The following is an 18,738-nucleotide window of genomic DNA, read 5'->3' as shown; positions in this document are numbered from 1 at the left end:
TTCTATGTCAAACGGCTTTGTTATATTTCAGTTTTGTGTGTGTGTGTGTGTGTGTGTGTGTGTGTGTGTGTGTGTGTGTGTGTGTGTGTGTGTGTGTGTGTGTGTGTGTGTGTGTGTGTGTGTGTGTGTGTGTGTGTGTGTGTGTGTGTGTGTGTGTGTGTGTGTGTGTGTGTGTGTGTGTGTGTGTTGGGGATGCAAACTCAAAATGGAATACATTTCAAATCTATATCTGACATGGTACAGGTGTCTTCTTTTTTTAAGTCCATAACCATGTGTTTTGAGGTGTATACTTTTGTGTCAAAGTAGATTTGTTTTGGACTACCCAGAAACACCAACCATGTGACCTTGATTTAGCCCACTGCAGTAAAAAATGTATGAAGGTGTTGGAGTCGTGCAAGGTCACGCAGTCGTGGGTGAACAGGGAGTACAGGAGGGGACTAAGCATGCACCCCTGAGGGGCCCCTGTGTTGAGGGTCAGCCCGAGGTCATTAAAACACCATATTATAATACTCTTGAATAAGCTCCAGGTCATTAAAACATCACATATTACAATACTCTTTAATTACAACACAATAAATAAAACTGGAACAACGATATATAACAGGGTTACATACATCAAAGTCACTGCTGGGGTTATCATATGCTTGAAATAATAACTTATAGCGCAATATTACAAAAATACTAAACTACAACAGGTTACAAACTGCTTTACGCCGGGCCATTTTACTTTCAGGAACATACTGTGTAGAGATCAATGAAAAACACAGACAGTTTGGTATGACTACATACATCAGTGCTATATATTTTTCTTTACGTGTGTAAACTATGATTACATTATACACGACTGAAAAGTATCATCTCTAATACATACATGTATTGTAAGTGTAATGGCCATGGTATAGATTCACTTGATCTTTCAGGTAAAGGTGATTCGTTCATCATGCAATATATCTCTGTGTGATATAGAGAGCAGTGCAGCACTGGCACGGCATTGGTGTGTGTGTGTGTGTGTGTGTGTGTGTGTGTGTTTGTGTGTGTGTGTGTGTGTGTGTGTGTGTGTGTGTGTGTGTGTGTGTGTGTGTGTGTGTGTGTGTGTGTGTGTGTGTGTGTTTGTTTGTTTTAGTGGAGGTGGTGTTCTCAATACACACTACGGCGCTAGTGATGACGAGCAGCAGAGGACGAAGCACGTTGGGGGGAGGAGCCTGGAAAACAGAGACAGGATGATTGGTGGGATCAGACAGGGGTTATATATGATTGAAGTAATCAGTGTAATTTAATGCAAATCAAAACAAACACTGGAACAGAAGTCAGATCCATTTCTACAATGACTCCCTGTTCTGTATGTGAAGTACTACGCTTGGCTGCAACACCTACGGCCCTGGCTGAAAGGAGTGTACTGTGTGCTACAAGTCGAAGAGTCGTATTCCTTATATACGCAGACAGCTGATAACAAAATCCCTGTAGATTCACTTTGACATTTTGCGATCAGTTGCACAGATTTGGGAGACCTCCATCTTCTATCAAAGTTGAACAAAAGCAGGCTCTTTCTGTTGAGGTACCAAAGCTTTTGATTCTCCCTCTTCGCCTCCCTCTCTTTCCCAGTGCTCCCACAGTTCTCCTGGCGGTGTCCATCCTAACTGGGAGGTCTGGAACACCACACCAGGAGTGTTTCTGGGAGTCTCTCTCTCTGAGGAACTAACTATTTGTTCCAGAAACATCTAGCAGTCCAGGAACTCTAGAATTAGAACTAGAATATTTATTATAATTCTGACCTGCCAAGAATACTCAGACGGAGGGAGGGAGTGGAATTCAAATATCCTACTGGCGCAGAGCCAAATGTTCTCCAAGGCCATAGAACCAAGACAAAGTCCATTAGTTGTGAGAGAGAAGAGAGTGAAGTCCCGCTCACACTGCTGTGGTACTATTCATCACCATCACAGTACTCAAACTCACATGGAGAGAGTTCTGCTGTCGCCAGGTTTCCAATACAGAATACATTACGGAATCAATGACTCCAACTAGAAGATCTGTTCTCTCTCACACTCCAACGAGTACTAACAACACACACACAACGCTGTATCTCTCTGGCTCTCTCTCTGGCTCTCTCTCTCTCTCTCTGGCTCTCTCTCGCCAACATGGTCCTGAGAGGTCAAACACCCTCTGAAAGGAAGTATGTGGGGATTTCAGAATGGTGTTATGTTTTGAGCAGTGCCAGTCAAATGTATGAATGTTATTTTTACCCCGTAGACATTGGCTCTTTAGGAAACAGTGCTGTAGTGTCTCAGTGAGTGGTTTGTCTTTTGTTTACGATGTTAGGCCCTGCAGCAGTACCTCATAGCAGAGTGGTGTTGAGGGGAGGTGTATGTGATGTTAGGCCCTGCAGCAGTACCTCATAGCAGAGTGGTGTTGAGGGGAGGTGTATGTGATGTTAGGCCCTGCAGCAGTACCTCATAGCAGAGTGGTGTTGAGGGGAGGTGTATGTGATGTTAGGCCCTGCAGCAGTACCTCATAGCAGAGTGGTGTTGAGGGGAGGTGTATGTGATGTTAGGCCCTGCAGCAGTACCTCATAGCAGAGTGGTGTTGAGAGGAGGTGTATGGAGTGTCCTGGCCACTGAGAGGCCACTGCCACCTGCTGACAGCACCTGGACCTGTAGCTTATACACACTGTCTGGCTGCAGCCACTCCACTGTCAGAGAGCGTTGGTCCTGGTGGAGAACAGTACATGAGTACACAGGGAGGGATATAGGGATGGCTTACAGTCAGAGATGATCACACACACACACACACACACACACACACACACACACACACACACACACACACACACACACACACACACACACACACACACACACACACACACACACACACACACACACACACACACACACACACACACACACACACACACACACACGTTCTCACCGGGGCTACTATCTGTGTCTGAGAGATACGGGTGTCCTGTCCTCCCGTTGCCATGGTGCTAGAGGACACCTGCACCCAGGAGAACTGGAACCCTGCGATGGGCGTCTGCCCCGGTGCAGTCTGGGAGAGCTGCCAGCGGAACAGGCCCTGCAGGGAACCGTTGACCGTGTGGAACTCTGCAGTCAGCTTCTCAGGACGCAGTACCACCTTCTTGGACACCAGGGGGCGCTCTGACACAGGAAAACCCACATTTACACATTGTTACTAAATAATAATTTTGACCCACAATATAACTACAGTTCGTACATAACAAAGGACCTAAATATTTCAAAGGTCATAGTAAGAAGCTGTGCAGAAATAATGCATTCACACTCCTCCTGATACTCAATCAGTCTGTCAGATATTCACTTTCTTCATGCTGTGTGTTAAGGCATGTGTGGTGCTTGGGATACCTTCTCTGGCACAGGGCAAGGCCTTGCCCCCTCTCGCCATGACCGCAGAACAAGGTGGGGTCGTTACCGCAGTAACAGCTTCTGACCTCTGATCCCCCTCTGGTGCGACGAGCGCCACAGCGATCCGGTACTTACAGGCGAACAGCAGCCCAGTGATAACATAATGTGTTCCCTGAGAGGAGAAACGAGGAGTGAGGTGAAGAAAAGAGATGACAGGAGCAATTATCAATCAGCACAGCGGTGAGAAGTGAAAGACATATTTTTTTATTTAACTAGGCAAATGAGTTAAGAACACATTCTTATTTACAATGACAGCCCACCGTGGAACAGTGGGTTAACTGCCTTGTTCAGGGGCAGAACGACAGATGTTTACCTTGTCAGCTCAGGGATTCAATCCAGCAACCCTTTGGCTACTGGCCCAACCCTCTAACCCCTAGGCTACCTGCCACCCTTGAGAGATAGGCTGGAGAGAGATAGGGGAGAGATAAAGAGATAGGGGAGAGATAGCTCGGAGAGAGACAGAGAGACACCCATACAAAAAGGGAGGGAGTGGAATCTAAATATCCTACTGGCGCAGAGCCAAATGTTCTCCAAGGCCATAGAACCAAGACAAAGTCCATTAGTTGTGAGTGAAGTCCCGCTCACACTGCTGTGGTACTATTCATCACCATCACAGTACTCAAACTCACATGGAGAGAGTTCTGCTGGGGGGAGAGACAGAGAGAGAGATGAGAGGGAGAGAGATCGATGATGATCTGGGGGAGGGCCAAAGAGGGCCTACAGCAGCATCTAGATCTTCTGCACAGATTCTGTCAGACCTGGGCCCTGACAGTAAATCTCAGTAAGACAAAAATACTGGTGTTCCAAAAAAGGTCCAGTTGCCAGGACAACAAATACAAATTCCATCTAGACACCGTTGCCCGAGAGCACACAAAAAACTATACATACCTCGGCCTAAACATCAGCGCCACAGGTAACGTCCACAAAGCTGTGAACGAGCTGAGACATACCAATTAGGATGTGGCTGAAGATACTTGAATCAGTTATAGAATCCATTGCCCTTTATGGTTGTGAGTTCTGGGGTCCGCTCACCAACCAAGACTTCATCAAATGGAACAAACACCATATTGAGACTCTGCAGGCAGAATTCTGTCAGAATACCTGACCACTGTGACTGACCCAAACTGAAGGAAAGCTTTGACTATGTACAGACTCAGTGAGCATAGCCTTGCTATTGAGAAAGGCCGCCGTAGGCAGACCTGACTCTCAACAGAAGACAGGCTATGTGCTCACTGCCCACAAAATGAGGTGGAAACTGAACTCCCTAACCTCCTGCCAAATGTATGACCATATTAGAGAAACCGATTTCCCTCAGATTACACACAACCACAAAGAATTTGAAAACAAATCCAATTTTGATCAACTCCTTTATCTACTGGGTGAAATACCACAGTGTGTCATCACAGCAGCAAGATTTGTGACCTGTTGCCACAAGAAAAGGTCAACCAGTGAAGAGCAAACACCATTGTAAATACAACCCATATTTATGCTTATTTATTTTCCCTTTTGTACTATTTGCACATTGTCACAACACTGTTTCTAGACATAATATGACATTTGAAATATCTTTATTCTTTTGGAACTTCTGTAATGTTTACTGTTAATTTTTGTTGTTTATTTCACTTAGTTTATGATCTATTTCACTTGCTTTGGCAATGTTAACATATGTTTCCCATGCCAATAAGCCCTTAGATAGATAGAGGAGATAGAGAGAGAGCAGAAAAGTTGAACAACTGAACAACTCTACATCAGCCAGTGAGGGAAGAATGTGAAAGTCAAACAGACAGGAACAAAAATATGATAAAAGAAGAGAGAAATGATGAAAGCCGAGCTGTGCGCCAGGGTGTAATATTCGATCTCCGTAGCCACTCTCGTAAAGCGATGGCTCATACCTGTCACACAGTTCTAGTACACATACACAGCGCCCACCTCAGCCAGGACTCAGCCAGGCCCCAGCCAGGACTCAGCCAGGCCCCAGCCAGACCACAGCCAGGACTCAGCCAGGACTCAGCCAGACCACAGCCAGGCCCCAGCCAGGACTCAGCCAGGCCCCAGCCAGGACTCAGCCAGACCCCAGCCAGACCACAGCAAGGCCCAAGCAAGACCCCAGCCAGACCACAGCCAGGCCCCAGCCAGGACTCAGCCAGGCCCCAGCAAGACCCCAGCCAGACCACAGCCAGGCCCCAGCCAGGACTCAGCCAGGCCCCAGCAAGACCCCAGCCAGACCACAGCCAGGCCCCAGCAAGACCCCAGCCAGACCACAGCCAGGCCCCAGCCAGGCCCCAGCCAGACCACAGCCAGGCCCCAGCCAGGACTCAGCCAGGCCCCAGCCAGGACTCAGCCAGGCCCCAGCCAGGACTCAGCCAGACCCCAGCCAGACCCCAGCCAGACCCCAGCCAGGCCCCAGCCAGACCCCAGCCAGGACTCAGCCAGACCCCAGCCAGACCCCAGCCAGACCCCAGCCAGGCCCCAGCCAGACCCCAGCCAGGACTCAGCCAGACCCCAGCCAGGGTAGCTGATGACGGATGCAGTGGGAGGGATAGCCAGCTACAGCTCTCTGGTCTTGGCTGCCGCTCCGCTTTCTGACACAAATCTGCTTTGGCTCATTTTTATGATGAAGAAGTTAGTGTCCACTCCAGCTGAGGGACTGTTTATTAATATGACTCATCCAATAGTCCCACACTGGAGAAGCTGTGGGACTGTTTATTAATATGACTCATCCAATAGTCCCACACTGGAGAAGCTGTGGGACTGTTTATTAATATGACTCATCCAATAGTCCCACACTGGAGAAGCTGTGGGACTGTTTATTAATATGACTCATCCAATAGTCCCACACTGGAGAAGCTGTGGGACTGTTTATTAATATGACTCATCCAATAGTCCCAGACTGTGGAGAAGCTGAGGGACTGTTTATTAATGACTCATCCAATAGTCCCAGACTGTGGAGAAGCTGAGGGACTGTTTATTTATGACTCATCCAATAGTCCCACACTGGAGAAGCTGTGGGACTGTTTATTAATATGACTCATCCAATAGTCCCACACTGGAGAAGCTGTGGGACTGTTTATTAATATGACTCATACATTAGTCCCAGACTGTGGAGAAGCTGAGGGACTGTTTATTAATGACTCATCCAATAGTCCCAGACTGTGGAGAAGCTGAGGGACTGTTTATTTATGACTCATCCAATAGTCCCAGACTGTGGAGAAGCTGAGAGACTGTTTATTTATGACTCATCCAATAGTCCCACACTGGAGAAGCTGAGGGACTGTTTATTAATGACTCATCCAATAGTCCCAGACTGTGGAGGAGCTGAGGGACTGTTTATTAATATGACTCATCCATTAGTCCCAGACTGTGGAGAAGCTGAGGGGCTGTTTACTAATGACTCATCCAATAGTCCCAGACTGTGGAGAAGCTGAGGGACTGTTTACTAATGACTCATCCAATAGTCCCAGACTGTGGAGAAGCTGAGGGACTGTTTATTAATGACTCATCCAATAGTCCCACACTGTGGAGAAGCTGGGGGACTGTTTATTAATGACATCCAATAGTCCCAGACTGTGGAGAAGCTGGGGGACTGTTTATTAATGACTCATCCAATAGTCCCAGACTGTGGAGAAGCTGGGGGACTGTTTATTAATGACTCATCCAATAGTCCCAGACTGTGGAGAAGCTGGGGGATATAACATAGCAGTTTTAGTTGGCAAACCCAATATAAAACAGTATTGGAATCTTTCACAGTATCAGCCAACAGCCATCTGGCCTAACGAAGTTGTGGAAATGCTGTTCTATTCTATAGCTATGAAACTCACCTGCACAGTGGCTTTTTTCTCTGTCTGGCTGACGTTGCTGGCACATATATGAGGATACCACCTCAGGACGTATGTAGTGGAGTCCCTATAGGTTTCTGGAACACAGAAGGTGGACACAGTGTTACACAGTGTTATGAAGAGAAACATATTGACAGTTGAATTGCTAACACTATTAGCACGTCACCAGAGGGCTTTGGCCTTCAACCACACACTCTTCTGCTGTATCCAGGCAACATCACATCTTTCACCAGATCCATCTCTACATCATCTCCAGGTTGACGACATTGAACCCCAGACGAGCCTCTCTCTCCCTCTCTTTCTCTTTCTACCCCCCTTCCCCCTTCTTCTTTCACCAGATCCATCTCCCCATGAACTCTAGGTTGAACCCCAGATGAACATTCTCTCTCTCTTTCTCTTACTTTTCTTTGCTCTCTATCTCTAACTGTCTGTCTGTCTGTCTGTCTCTCTGTCACAGTCTCTGTCAAACACACACACACACACACACACACACACACACACACACACACACACACACACACACACACACACACACACACACACACACACACACACACACACACACACACACACACACACACACACACACACACACACACACACACACACACACACATACATCTGCTCCCGGTTATGTTCCCATATTGATGTTATTAAATCTGTCCTCGTGCTCCTCATTCTCTCTCAGGCAGATTTACGGAGCACAACGTCAGCTCCATCGCCATTACCTCGCCAAACACACTATTTTAAGACTTTGCTTACGGAGCATATTTGAAATGTGCTTTGTGAGAAACAGTGTTTATTGGAAACACTCAAAGACGAACAAGCACACAGCAATGTATCTGGCTGTGGACTGTAGTCTGTTGTACAGTGAGGAGAGTCTGGGGTTTCTCTGGCTGGACTGTAGTCTGTTGTACAGTGAGGAGAGTCTGGGGTTTCTCTGGCTGTGGACTGTAGTCTGTTGTACAGTGAGGAGAGTCTGGGGTTTCTCTGGCTGGACTGTAGTCTGTTGTACAGTGAGGAGAGTCTGGGGTTTCTCTGGCTGGACTGTAGTCTGTTGTACAGTGAGGAGAGTCTGGGGTTTCTCTGGCTGGACTGTAGTCTGTTGTACAGTGAGGAGAGTCTGGGGTTTCTCTGGCTGGACTGTAGTCTGTTGTACAGTGAGGAAAGTCTGGCGTTTCTCTGGCTGGACTGTAGTCTGTTGTACAGTGAGGAGAGTCTGGCATTTCTCTGGCTGGACTGTAGTCTGTTGTACAGTGAGGAGAGTCTGGGGTTTCTCTGGCTGGACTGTAGTCTGTTGTACAGTGAGGAGAGTCTGGGGTTTCTCTGGCTGGCTCCTCACACCTCTACTGGGAGTCTGTTTACTCAGCTGTTACAGTATGTGGTGTCTCTATTCTAAAGAAACAAATAGTTCTTGTACCAACACATATGACTGTTATAGCAACATATGACTGTTATATCAACATATGACTGTTATAGCAACACATGACTGTTATAGCAACATATTGCTGTTATAGCAACATGTGACTGTTATATCAACATATGACTGTTATAGCAACATATGACTGTTATAGCAACATATGACTGTTATAGCAACACATGACTGTTATAGCAACATATGACTGTTATAGCAACATATTGCTGTTATAGCAACATGTGACTGTTATATCAACATATGACTGTTATAGCAACATGTGACTGTTATATCAACATATGACTGTTATAGCAACATATTGCTGTTATAGCAACATGTGACTGTTATATCAACATATGACTGTTATAGCAACATGTGACTGTTATATCAACATATGACTGTTATAGCAACATATGACTGTTATAGCAACATATGACTGTTATAGCAACATATGACTGTTATAGCAACATATTGCTGTTATATCAACATATGACTGTTATAGCAACATATGACTGTTATAGCAACATATGACTATTATAGCAACATATGACTGTTATAGCAACATATGACTGTTATAGCAACATATGACTGTTATAGCAACATATTGCTGTTATAGCAACATATGACTGTTATAGCAACATATGACTGTTATAGCAACATATGACTGTTATAGCAACATATGACTGTTATAGCAACATGTGACTGTTATAGCAACATGTGACTGTTATAGCAACATATGACTGTTATAGCAACATATTGCTGTTATAGCAACATATTGCTGTTATAGCAACATATGACTGTTATAGCAACATATGACTGTTATAGCAACATATGACTGTTATAGCAACATGTGACTGTTATAGCAACATATGACTGTTATAGCAACATATTGCTGTTATAGCAACATATTGCTGTTATAGCAACATATGACTGTTATAGCAACATATGACTGTTATAGCAACATATGACTGTTATAGCAACATATGACTGTTATAGCAACATATGACTGTAAAAACAACATATTAGTATTATAGCAACATACTGTAGATAGCGTGACGTGACATGGTCAGTTAACCTTGGACGGGGCAGAAGTCTGTGACTTGTTCTGCTTCTGGATGGCTAGCAACAATGACAACACACTGCCATATGGGGAATCCTAAATGACACGCTAGTTTTACGTTGTTCTTGATACCATGTCTTGTTTTGAGGTGTTTTGGCTGATTTCATGGCAATGCTAATATGGCACAACAACAAAAAAAAAATGCTAGCTAGCTAACCAACAACTGTAACGATGTATTTGAGAGACAACAAGTGCTCATTGTGCAAATTAAATGTATGTTTTCAATAAACATTGGAGACTAAATATAGTTTACATGTTGTCAACAATCTAAGCCAACCTCATCTGTTTTGACCCATGACCCCTGCTTGGGGATTCTTGTGGCTGTATTATCCAACGAGGAGAGGAGGAGTAGAGATGTGATGTCGTGCCTCTGTCTTTTTTTTGTGTCTTTCTTTTTGTACAACTTGCCTTGGTGCCGTCTCTTCCAGAAGACCTTAACCTGCAGCTGGTTGTTGTGGTAGTGAGGGGCAGCGGCTTCCAAGCGAAGGTTGTGGGGAGACGAAGGGTTGACCAGGTGAGGGGCAGCAGGGTTGACCAGGTGAGGGGCGGAAGGGAGCTCGTTGGAGAACTGACCTTTAGTCTGCTCAGGACCAGGTGGGGCAGGTAAAGATGACAAACCTGAGAGAGAGAGAGAGAGAGAGAGAGAGAGAGAGAGAGAGAGAGAGAGAGAGAGAGAGAGAGAGAGAGAGAGAGAGAGAGAGAGAGAGAGAGAGAGAGAGAGAGAGAGAGAGAGAGAGAGAGAGAGAGAGAGAGAGAGAGAGAGAGAGAGAGAGAGAGAGAGAGAGAGAGAGAAGTCAAAATCAAAAGTTTGGACACACCTACTCATTCAAGGATTTTTACTATTTTCTAAATTGTAGAATAATAGTGAAGATATCAAAACTATGAAATAACACTTGGAATCTTGTAGTAACCAAAAACGTGTGTAACAAATCAAAATATATTTGAGATTCTTCCAAGTAGCCGCCCTTTGCCTTGATGACAGCTTTGCACACTATTGGCATTCTCTCAACCAGCTTCACCTGGAATGCTTTCCCAACAGTTATGTTGGAAGTGCTGACCACTTGATCTAGTTACACATTTCAAATATGTACTGTCTTGATTTAAAAAAATGACCATATCAGACATATGTTTTTAAAAGACAGTTGTATTTAATTGATAACATTAGTTGAAAACAAATGAAATAATAGGAGTAGGCTACACCATCAACATTTAGTTTTCCATTGATACATGTCAGGTAAATTGCCATAGTAGATTTACTGTGGTAAATGAGGAATTACTTTATTTCAGTTGAAAGGAATGATCGTCAAATAGATAAATCACCCGTAGTCTGTTAATAAAGATCACCCGTAGTCTGTTCATAAAGATCACCCGTAGTCTGTTCATAAAGATCACCCGTAGTCTGCTCATAAAGATCACCCGTAGTCTGTTCATAAAGATCACCCGTAGTCTGCTCATAAAGATCACCCATAGTCTGCTCATAAAGATCACCCGTAGTCTGTTCATAAAGATCACCCGTAGTCTGTTCATAAAGATCACCCGTAGTCTGCTCATAAAGATCACCCGTAGTCTGCTCATAAAGATCACCCGTAGTCTGCTCATAAAGATCACCCGTAGTCTGCTCATAAAGATCACCCGTAGTCTGCGCATAAAGATCACCCGTAGTCTGCTCATAAAGATCACCCGTAGTCTGCTCATAAAGATCACCCGTAGTCTGCTCATAAAGATCACCCGTAGTCTGTCCACAAAGATCACCCATAGTCTGCTCATAAAGATCACCCGTAGTCTGTCCATAAAGCAGTTGTTCCAATGACAATACCAACCAGAGGGTGAAATAGTCTTGGCTGCAATCAAGGATATAAGAACCTCGGCGTCCACACTATGGAGCGGAAAATCTCTGGCCAATGTTGGTTGCATTTGAGATCAGCTGTGCGAGGTATTTTAGGGCATATCGATGGTTTAACGAGCGATCAGATGGCAATAATCTGTTGGCTTTCAATGGTGACAATTGGCCTCGCTGTATTTTCCCCTCTGTCCCCTACTGTACAAGTAAAGAACCATTCCTCAGCACAGAGGGTCAACCGCTTTTCTATAAATATCTTTGATGCCTGAACTGCCATTCAAAGAGCCTTACTGCCAGCATAAAGAATAAGGCATGCATATCCATTAAGTAGGATTTTTACAATCAAAGTTGCGTTTTAAAGGCCACACGAGGGGGAAACCAGGTGCTGATAACGAGGGGAACACCCACTGGCATAACACAGGAATGGGGGGCCCCCAACTCGCCTCAAAAAATATAAATGCTTTCAAGCCTGGAAATGCCCAAAGGCAAAGGATCACTCCAAAAAAAGTGTTTAAAATTCTAATAACTGACAAAATAACTGCCCAATGTGACTTTAAATAATATTTATCACAAAACTGTAATTCCTAAAAGATGTTTCCAGAGATTTGGTCAACTCTGTCAGATTTGTCTAAAATCTTAAATTAATCAGGAATGTTTTTATTTGGGGATTTATTTTCCCATATTTTACAAATGTTTGCATTTAATTTGTATTTTACAGAGCAAAAATATGTCTGTTTTGAGACTCTGTGGTCAACTCCGACACTGATGGAGTCCATATTGTTTTTGTTAATATTCAGCAAAAATATTTTAAGATCTATGGGATAATGTTTGTTTTGTAAATGTTGTTTTATGTTCTAAATCTAGAAAAACATGGCAAATTGCTAATGAATTTCATAGTGCAATAAACGTTAGAATTAAACAATCAAGGCCATTAAACACAGGTAACCTAGCAGGTTAAGAGTATTGGGCCAGTAACCGAAAGGTTGCTGTTTCGAAATCCCCGAGCCGGAAAGGTGGAGAAATCTGCTGTAATTGCCCTTGAGCAAGGCAGTTAACCCAATGTGGATGTAGATTTAAGGCATTCCCCCTCACCTCTCTGATTCAGAGGGATTGTCCCTTTACATTGATATGATGTGAGATTGTCCTGTCTTTCAACAATCCCTGAGCTCTAAAATAGCAACCTTTTCTCTCAGCCTCATGGCAAAATGTGTAAAATAGTGTAGTAGAGTATAGTTATACTGTATAGTATATTATAGTTATACTGTATAGTATAGTATAGTTATACTGTATAGTATAGTATAGTTATAATGCATAGTATAGTATAGTTATACTGTATAGTATAGTATAGTTATACTGTATAGTATAGTATAGTTATACTGTATAGTATAGTATAGTTATACTGTATAGTATAGTATAGTTATACTGTATAGTATAGTGTAGTTATACTGTATAGTGTAGTATAGTTATACTGTATAGTATAGTATAGTTATACTGTATAGTATAGTGTAGTATAGTTATACTGCATAGTATAGTATAGTTATACTGTAGTTATAGTATAGTATATTATAGTTATAGTATATATAGTATAGTTATACTGTATAGTATATTACAGTTATACTGTATAGTATAGTTATACTGTATAGTATAGTATAGTTATACTGTATAGTATAGTATAGTATAGTTATACTGTATAGTATAGTATAGTATAGTATAGTTAGTTATACTGTATAGTATAGTTACACTTTATAGTATAGTATAGTATAGTATAGTATAGTATAGTATAGTATAGTATAGTATGGTATAGTATAGTGTAGTTATACTGTATAGTATAGTATAGTTACACTGTATAGTATAGTTATACTGTATAGTATAGTTATACTGTATAGTATAGTTATACTGTATAGTATAGTATAGTTATAATACTGCATATTTTGGGGGGTTAAGCCCAGACTTTGCTTTGGGGCCCCATGAAACTGAGCTACACCACTGGGAACACCAGGTGCTGATAAAAAATGAATGAAAAAAGTCAAGACGTATAAAGAATAAGCTGATTTACAGGAAAAATGATACTAATTGGGCCATAGGAAAATACCATGCATGTTTTAGTTACTTTATTAAAAATGGATTGGGCTCACAGTATAACTAAGCCTGCCATTAAGAGTCTATGTAGGACTGACCAAAGGCAACAGGAAGCTGTGAGGGTTCCACCAAAGCCCCCATGGTGTTTGTGTGTGTGTGTGTGTGTGTGTGTGTGTGTGTGTGTGTGTGTGTGTGTGTGTGTGTGTGTGTGTGTGTGTGTGTGTGTGTGTGTGTGTGTGTGTGTGTGTGTGTGTGTGTGTGTGAGAGAGAGTCTGAAAATGCTTTTGCCAGAATTGTGGGGAAGATTTATGTAATCTAATAAAGGACAGAAACCACCACTGGAAAGAAAACACAGAATGTGGCTGATACTGGTGTGTGTGTGTGTGTGTTTGTGTGTGCACCCACCTAAAAGGTCAGGTTAAAGGTTAAATGGTACTCTCTGGGAGGGATCCCCAGGGCCCTCTCCAATTGATAACCTCCCAACCGTTGGGATTCGATAAGCTCTGATCAACAGGACTGATACAAGCCAGGCCCTGGCTTCTGAGGGATAGGGTCATGTCTTTCAGCCTGGCCCCAGAGGGAAGTAGCCAGGTCAGGATAATGTCTTTCAGCCTGGCCCCAGAGGGAAGTAGCCAGGTCAGGATAATGTCTTTCAGCCTGGCCCCAGAGGGAAGTAGCCAGGTCAGGATAATGTCTTTCAGCCTGGCCCCAGAGGGAAGTAGCCAGGTCAGGATAATGTCTTTCAGCCTGGCCCCAGAGGGAAGTAGCCAGGTCAGGATAATGTCTTTCAGCCTGGCCCCAGAGGGAAGTAGCCAGGTCAGGATAATGTCTTTCAGCCTGGCCCCAGAGGGAAGTAGCCAGGTCAGGATAATGTCTTTCAGCCTGGCCCACAGAGGGAAGTAGCCAGGTCAGGATAATGTCTTTCAGCCTGGCCCACAGAGGGAAGTAGCCAGGTCAGGATAATGTCTTTCAGCCTGGCCTCAGAGGGAAGTAGCCAGGTCAGGATAATGTCTTTCAGCCTGGCCTCAGAGGGAAGTAGCCAGGTCAGGGTAATGTCTTTCAGCCTGGCCCACAGAGGGAAGTAGCCAGGTCAGGATAATGTCTTTCAGCCTGGCCCCAGAGGGAAGTAGCCAGGTCAGGATAATGTCTTTCAGCCTGGCCCCAGAGGGAAGTAGCCAGGTCAGGATAATGTCTTTCAGCCTGGCCTCAGAGGGAAGTAGCCAGGTCAGGATAATGTCTTTCAGCCTGGCCCCAGAGGGAAGTAGCCAGGTCAGGATAATGTCTTTCAGCCTGGCCCCAGAGGGAAGTAGCCAGGTCAGGATAATGTCTTTCAGCCTGGCCCCAGAGGGAAGTAGCCAGGTCAGGATAATGTTTTTCAGCCTGGCCCCAGAGGGAAGTAGCCAGGTCAGGATAATGTCTTTCAGCCTGGCCCCAGAGGGAAGTAGCCAGGTCAGGATAATGTCTTTCAGCCTGGCCCCAGAGGGAAGTAGCCAGGTCAGGATAATGTCTTTCAGCCTGGCCCCAGAGGGAAGTAGCCAGGTCAGGATAATGTCTTTCAGCCTGGCCCCAGAGGGAAGTAGCCAGGTCAGGATAATGTCTTTCAGCCTGGCCCCCAGATGGAGGCAGCCAGGTCAGGCATAGCAGCAGGAAGATGGGAACATGTTGGGGGGTGGGGGCCCTATCATACCATGTAAAGGAACAACCTAGTAATAAAAAAATATATAGAGTGTATATCATAAAATGCAACCAACTGGATTTATGTCAACTCGGTCAGACACATTGTCTAACGGAGAAAGGGGATGCCTAGTCAGGTGCACGACAGAATCTTCTACATGAGTGGTAAAGGTGAATAGTTTACCTGTAGTTTGAGTGGTAAAGGTGAATAGTTTACCTGTAGTTTGAGTGGTAAAGGTGAATAGTTCACCTGTAGTTTGAGTGGTAAAGGTGAATAGTTCACCTGTAATTTGAGTGGTAAAGGTGAATAGTTCACCTGTAGTTTGAGTGGTAAAGGTGAATAGTTTACCTGTAGTTTGAGTGGTAAAGGTGAATAGTTCACCTGTAGTTTGAGTGGTAAAGGTGAATAGTTCACCTGTAATTTGAGTGGTAAAGGTGAATAGTTCACCTGTAGTTTGAGTGGTAAAGGTGAATAGTTTACCTGTAATTTGAGTGGTAAAGGTGAATAGTTCACCTGTAGTTTGAGTGGTAAAGGTGAATAGTTTACCTGTAATTTGAGTGGTAAAGGTGAATAGTTTACCTGTAATTTGAGTGGTAAAGGTGAATAGTTTACCTGTAATTTGAGTGGTAAAGGTGAATAGTTTACCTGTAATTTGAGTGGTAAAGGTGAATAGTTTACCTGTAGTTTGAGTGGTAAAGGTGAATAGTTTACCTGTAATTTGAGTGGTAAAGGTGAATAGTTTACCTGTAATTTGAGTGGTAAAGGTGAATAGTTCACCTGTAGTTTGAGTGGTAAAGGTGAATAGTTTACCTGTAATTTGAGTGGTAAAGGTGAATAGTTTACCTGTAATTTGAGTGGTAAAGGTGAATAGTTCACCTGTAGTTTGAGTGGTAAAGCTGAGTGGTAAAGGTGAATAGTTTACCTGTAGTTTGAGTGGTAAAGGTGAATAGTTTACCTGTAATTTGAGTGGTAAAGGTGAATAGTTCACCTGTAGTTTGAGTGGTAAAGGTGAATAGTTTACCTGTAATTTGAGTGGTAAAGGTGAATAGTTTACCTGTAATTTGAGTGGTAAAGGTGAATAGTTCACCTGTAGTTTGAGTGGTAAAGCTGAGTGGTAAAGGTGAATAGTTTACCTGTAGTTTGAGTGGTAAAGGTGAATAGTTTACCTGTAATTTGAGTGGTAAAGGTGAATAGTTTACCTGTAATTTGAGTGGTAAAGGTGAATAGTTTACCTGTAATTTGAGTGGTAAAGGTGAATAGTTTACCTGTAATTTGAGTGGTAAAGGTGAATAGTTTACCTGTAGTTTGAGTGGTAAAGGTGAATAGTTCACCTGTAATTTGAGTGGTAAAGGTGAATAGTTTACCTGTAATTTGAGTGGTAAAGGTGAATAGTTCACCTGTAGTTTGAGTGGTAAAGGTGAATAGTTTTCCTGTAGTTTGAGTGGTAAAGGTGAATAGTTCACCTGTAGTTTGAGTGGTAAAGGTGAATAGTTTACCTGTAGTTTGAGTGGTAAAGGTGAATAGTTTACCTGTAATTTGAGTGGTAAAGGTGAATAGTTTACCTGTAATTTGAGTGGTAAAGGTGAATAGTTCACCTGTAGTTTGAGTGGTAAAGGTGAATAGTTTACCTGTAGTTTGAGTGGTAAAGGTGAATAGTTCACCTGTAGTTTGAGTGGTAAAGGTGAATAGTTTACCTGTAATTTGAGTGGTAAAGGTGAATAGTTTACCTGTAGTTTGAGTGGTAAAGGTGAATAGTTCACCTGTAATTTGAGTGGTAAAGCTGAGTAGTAAAGGTGACTACTTTACCTGTAGTTTGAGTGGTAAAGGTGAATAGTTTACCTGTAATTTGAGTGGTAAAGGTGAATAGTTTACCTGTAATTTGAGTGGTAAAGGTGAATAGTTCACCTGTAGTTTGAGTGGTAAAGGTGAATAGTTTACCTGTAATTTGAGTGGTAAAGGTGAATAGTTTACCTGTAGTTTGAGTGGTAAAGGTGAATAGTTCACCTGTAATTTGAGTGGTAAAGCTGAGTAGTAAAGGTGACTACTTTACCTGTAGTTTGAGTGGTAAAGGTGAATAGTTTACCTGTAATTTGAGTGGTAAAGGTGAATAGTTTACCTGTAATTTGAGTGGTAAAGGTGAATAGTTTACCTGTAATTTCAGTGGTAAAGGTGAATAGTTTACCTGTAATTTGAGTGGTAAAGGTGAATAGTTTACCTGTAGTTTGAGTGGTAAAGGTGAATAGTTCACCTGTAGTTTGAGTGGTAAAGGTGAATAGTTTACCTGTAATTTGAGTGGTAAAGGTGAATAGTTTACCTGTAATTTGAGTGGTAAAGGTGAATAGTTTACCTGTAATTTGAGTGGTAAAGGTGAATAGTTCACCTGTAGTTTGAGTGGTAAAGGTGAATAGTTTACCTGTAATTTGAGTGGTAAAGGTGAATAGTTTACCTGTAATTTGAGTGGTAAAGGTGAATAGTTCACCTGTAGTTTGAGTGGTAAAGGTGAATAGTTTACCTGTAATTTGAGTGGTAAAGGTGAATAGTTTACCTGTAGTTTGAGTGGTAAAGGTGAATAGTTCACCTGTAATTTGAGTGGTAAAGCTGAGTAGTAAAGGTGACTACTTTACCTGTAGTTTGAGTGGTAAAGGTGAATAGTTTACCTGTAATTTGAGTGGTAAAGGTGAATAGTTTACCTGTAATTTGAGTGGTAAAGGTGAATAGTTCACCTGTAGTTTGAGTGGTAAAGGTGAATAGTTTACCTGTAATTTGAGTGGTAAAGGTGAATAGTTTACCTGTAGTTTGAGTGGTAAAGGTGAATAGTTCACCTGTAATTTGAGTGGTAAAGCTGAGTAGTAAAGGTGACTACTTTACCTGTAGTTTGAGTGGTAAAGGTGAATAGTTTACCTGTAATTTGAGTGGTAAAGGTGAATAGTTTACCTGTAATTTGAGTGGTAAAGGTGAATAGTTTACCTGTAATTTCAGTGGTAAAGGTGAATAGTTTACCTGTAATTTGAGTGGTAAAGGTGAATAGTTTACCTGTAGTTTGAGTGGTAAAGGTGAATAGTTCACCTGTAGTTTGAGTGGTAAAGGTGAATAGTTTACCTGTAATTTGAGTGGTAAAGGTGAATAGTTTACCTGTAATTTGAGTGGTAAAGGTGAATAGTTTACCTGTAATTTGAGTGGTAAAGGTGAATAGTTCACCTGTAGTTTGAGTGGTAAAGGTGAATAGTTTACCTGTAATTTGAGTGGTAAAGGTGAATAGTTTACCTGTAATTTGAGTGGTAAAGCTGAGTAGTAAAGGTGACTACTTTACCTGTAATTTGAGTGGTAAAGGTGAATA

General features: G+C 42.8%; 1 protein-coding gene across 1 annotated transcript in view; it reads right to left on the bottom strand.

The window, feature by feature from the left end:
* Positions 1-542: 542 nt before the first annotated feature.
* The window catches only part of anos1b (anosmin 1b), a 172,191-nt gene continuing 153,995 nt past the window's right edge, over positions 543-18,738 (bottom strand). The window contains exons 9-14 of the mRNA XM_046300364.1: positions 10,216-10,425; positions 7,256-7,350; positions 3,378-3,549; positions 2,926-3,155; positions 2,564-2,705; positions 543-1,202 (exon numbers count right to left, since the gene is read on the bottom strand). Of these exons, the coding sequence (XP_046156320.1) occupies positions 2,565-2,705; positions 2,926-3,155; positions 3,378-3,549; positions 7,256-7,350; positions 10,216-10,425 (848 nt within the window). The 3' untranslated portion in view covers positions 543-1,202; position 2,564. The remainder of the gene's footprint in view (positions 1,203-2,563; positions 2,706-2,925; positions 3,156-3,377; positions 3,550-7,255; positions 7,351-10,215; positions 10,426-18,738) is intronic.

The sequence above is a fragment of the Oncorhynchus gorbuscha genome, linkage group LG15, assembly GCF_021184085.1.
Source record: "Oncorhynchus gorbuscha isolate QuinsamMale2020 ecotype Even-year linkage group LG15, OgorEven_v1.0, whole genome shotgun sequence".
Lineage (NCBI taxonomy): Eukaryota > Metazoa > Chordata > Actinopteri > Salmoniformes > Salmonidae > Oncorhynchus > Oncorhynchus gorbuscha.
This window is presented reverse-complemented; position numbering and strand designations above follow the sequence as displayed.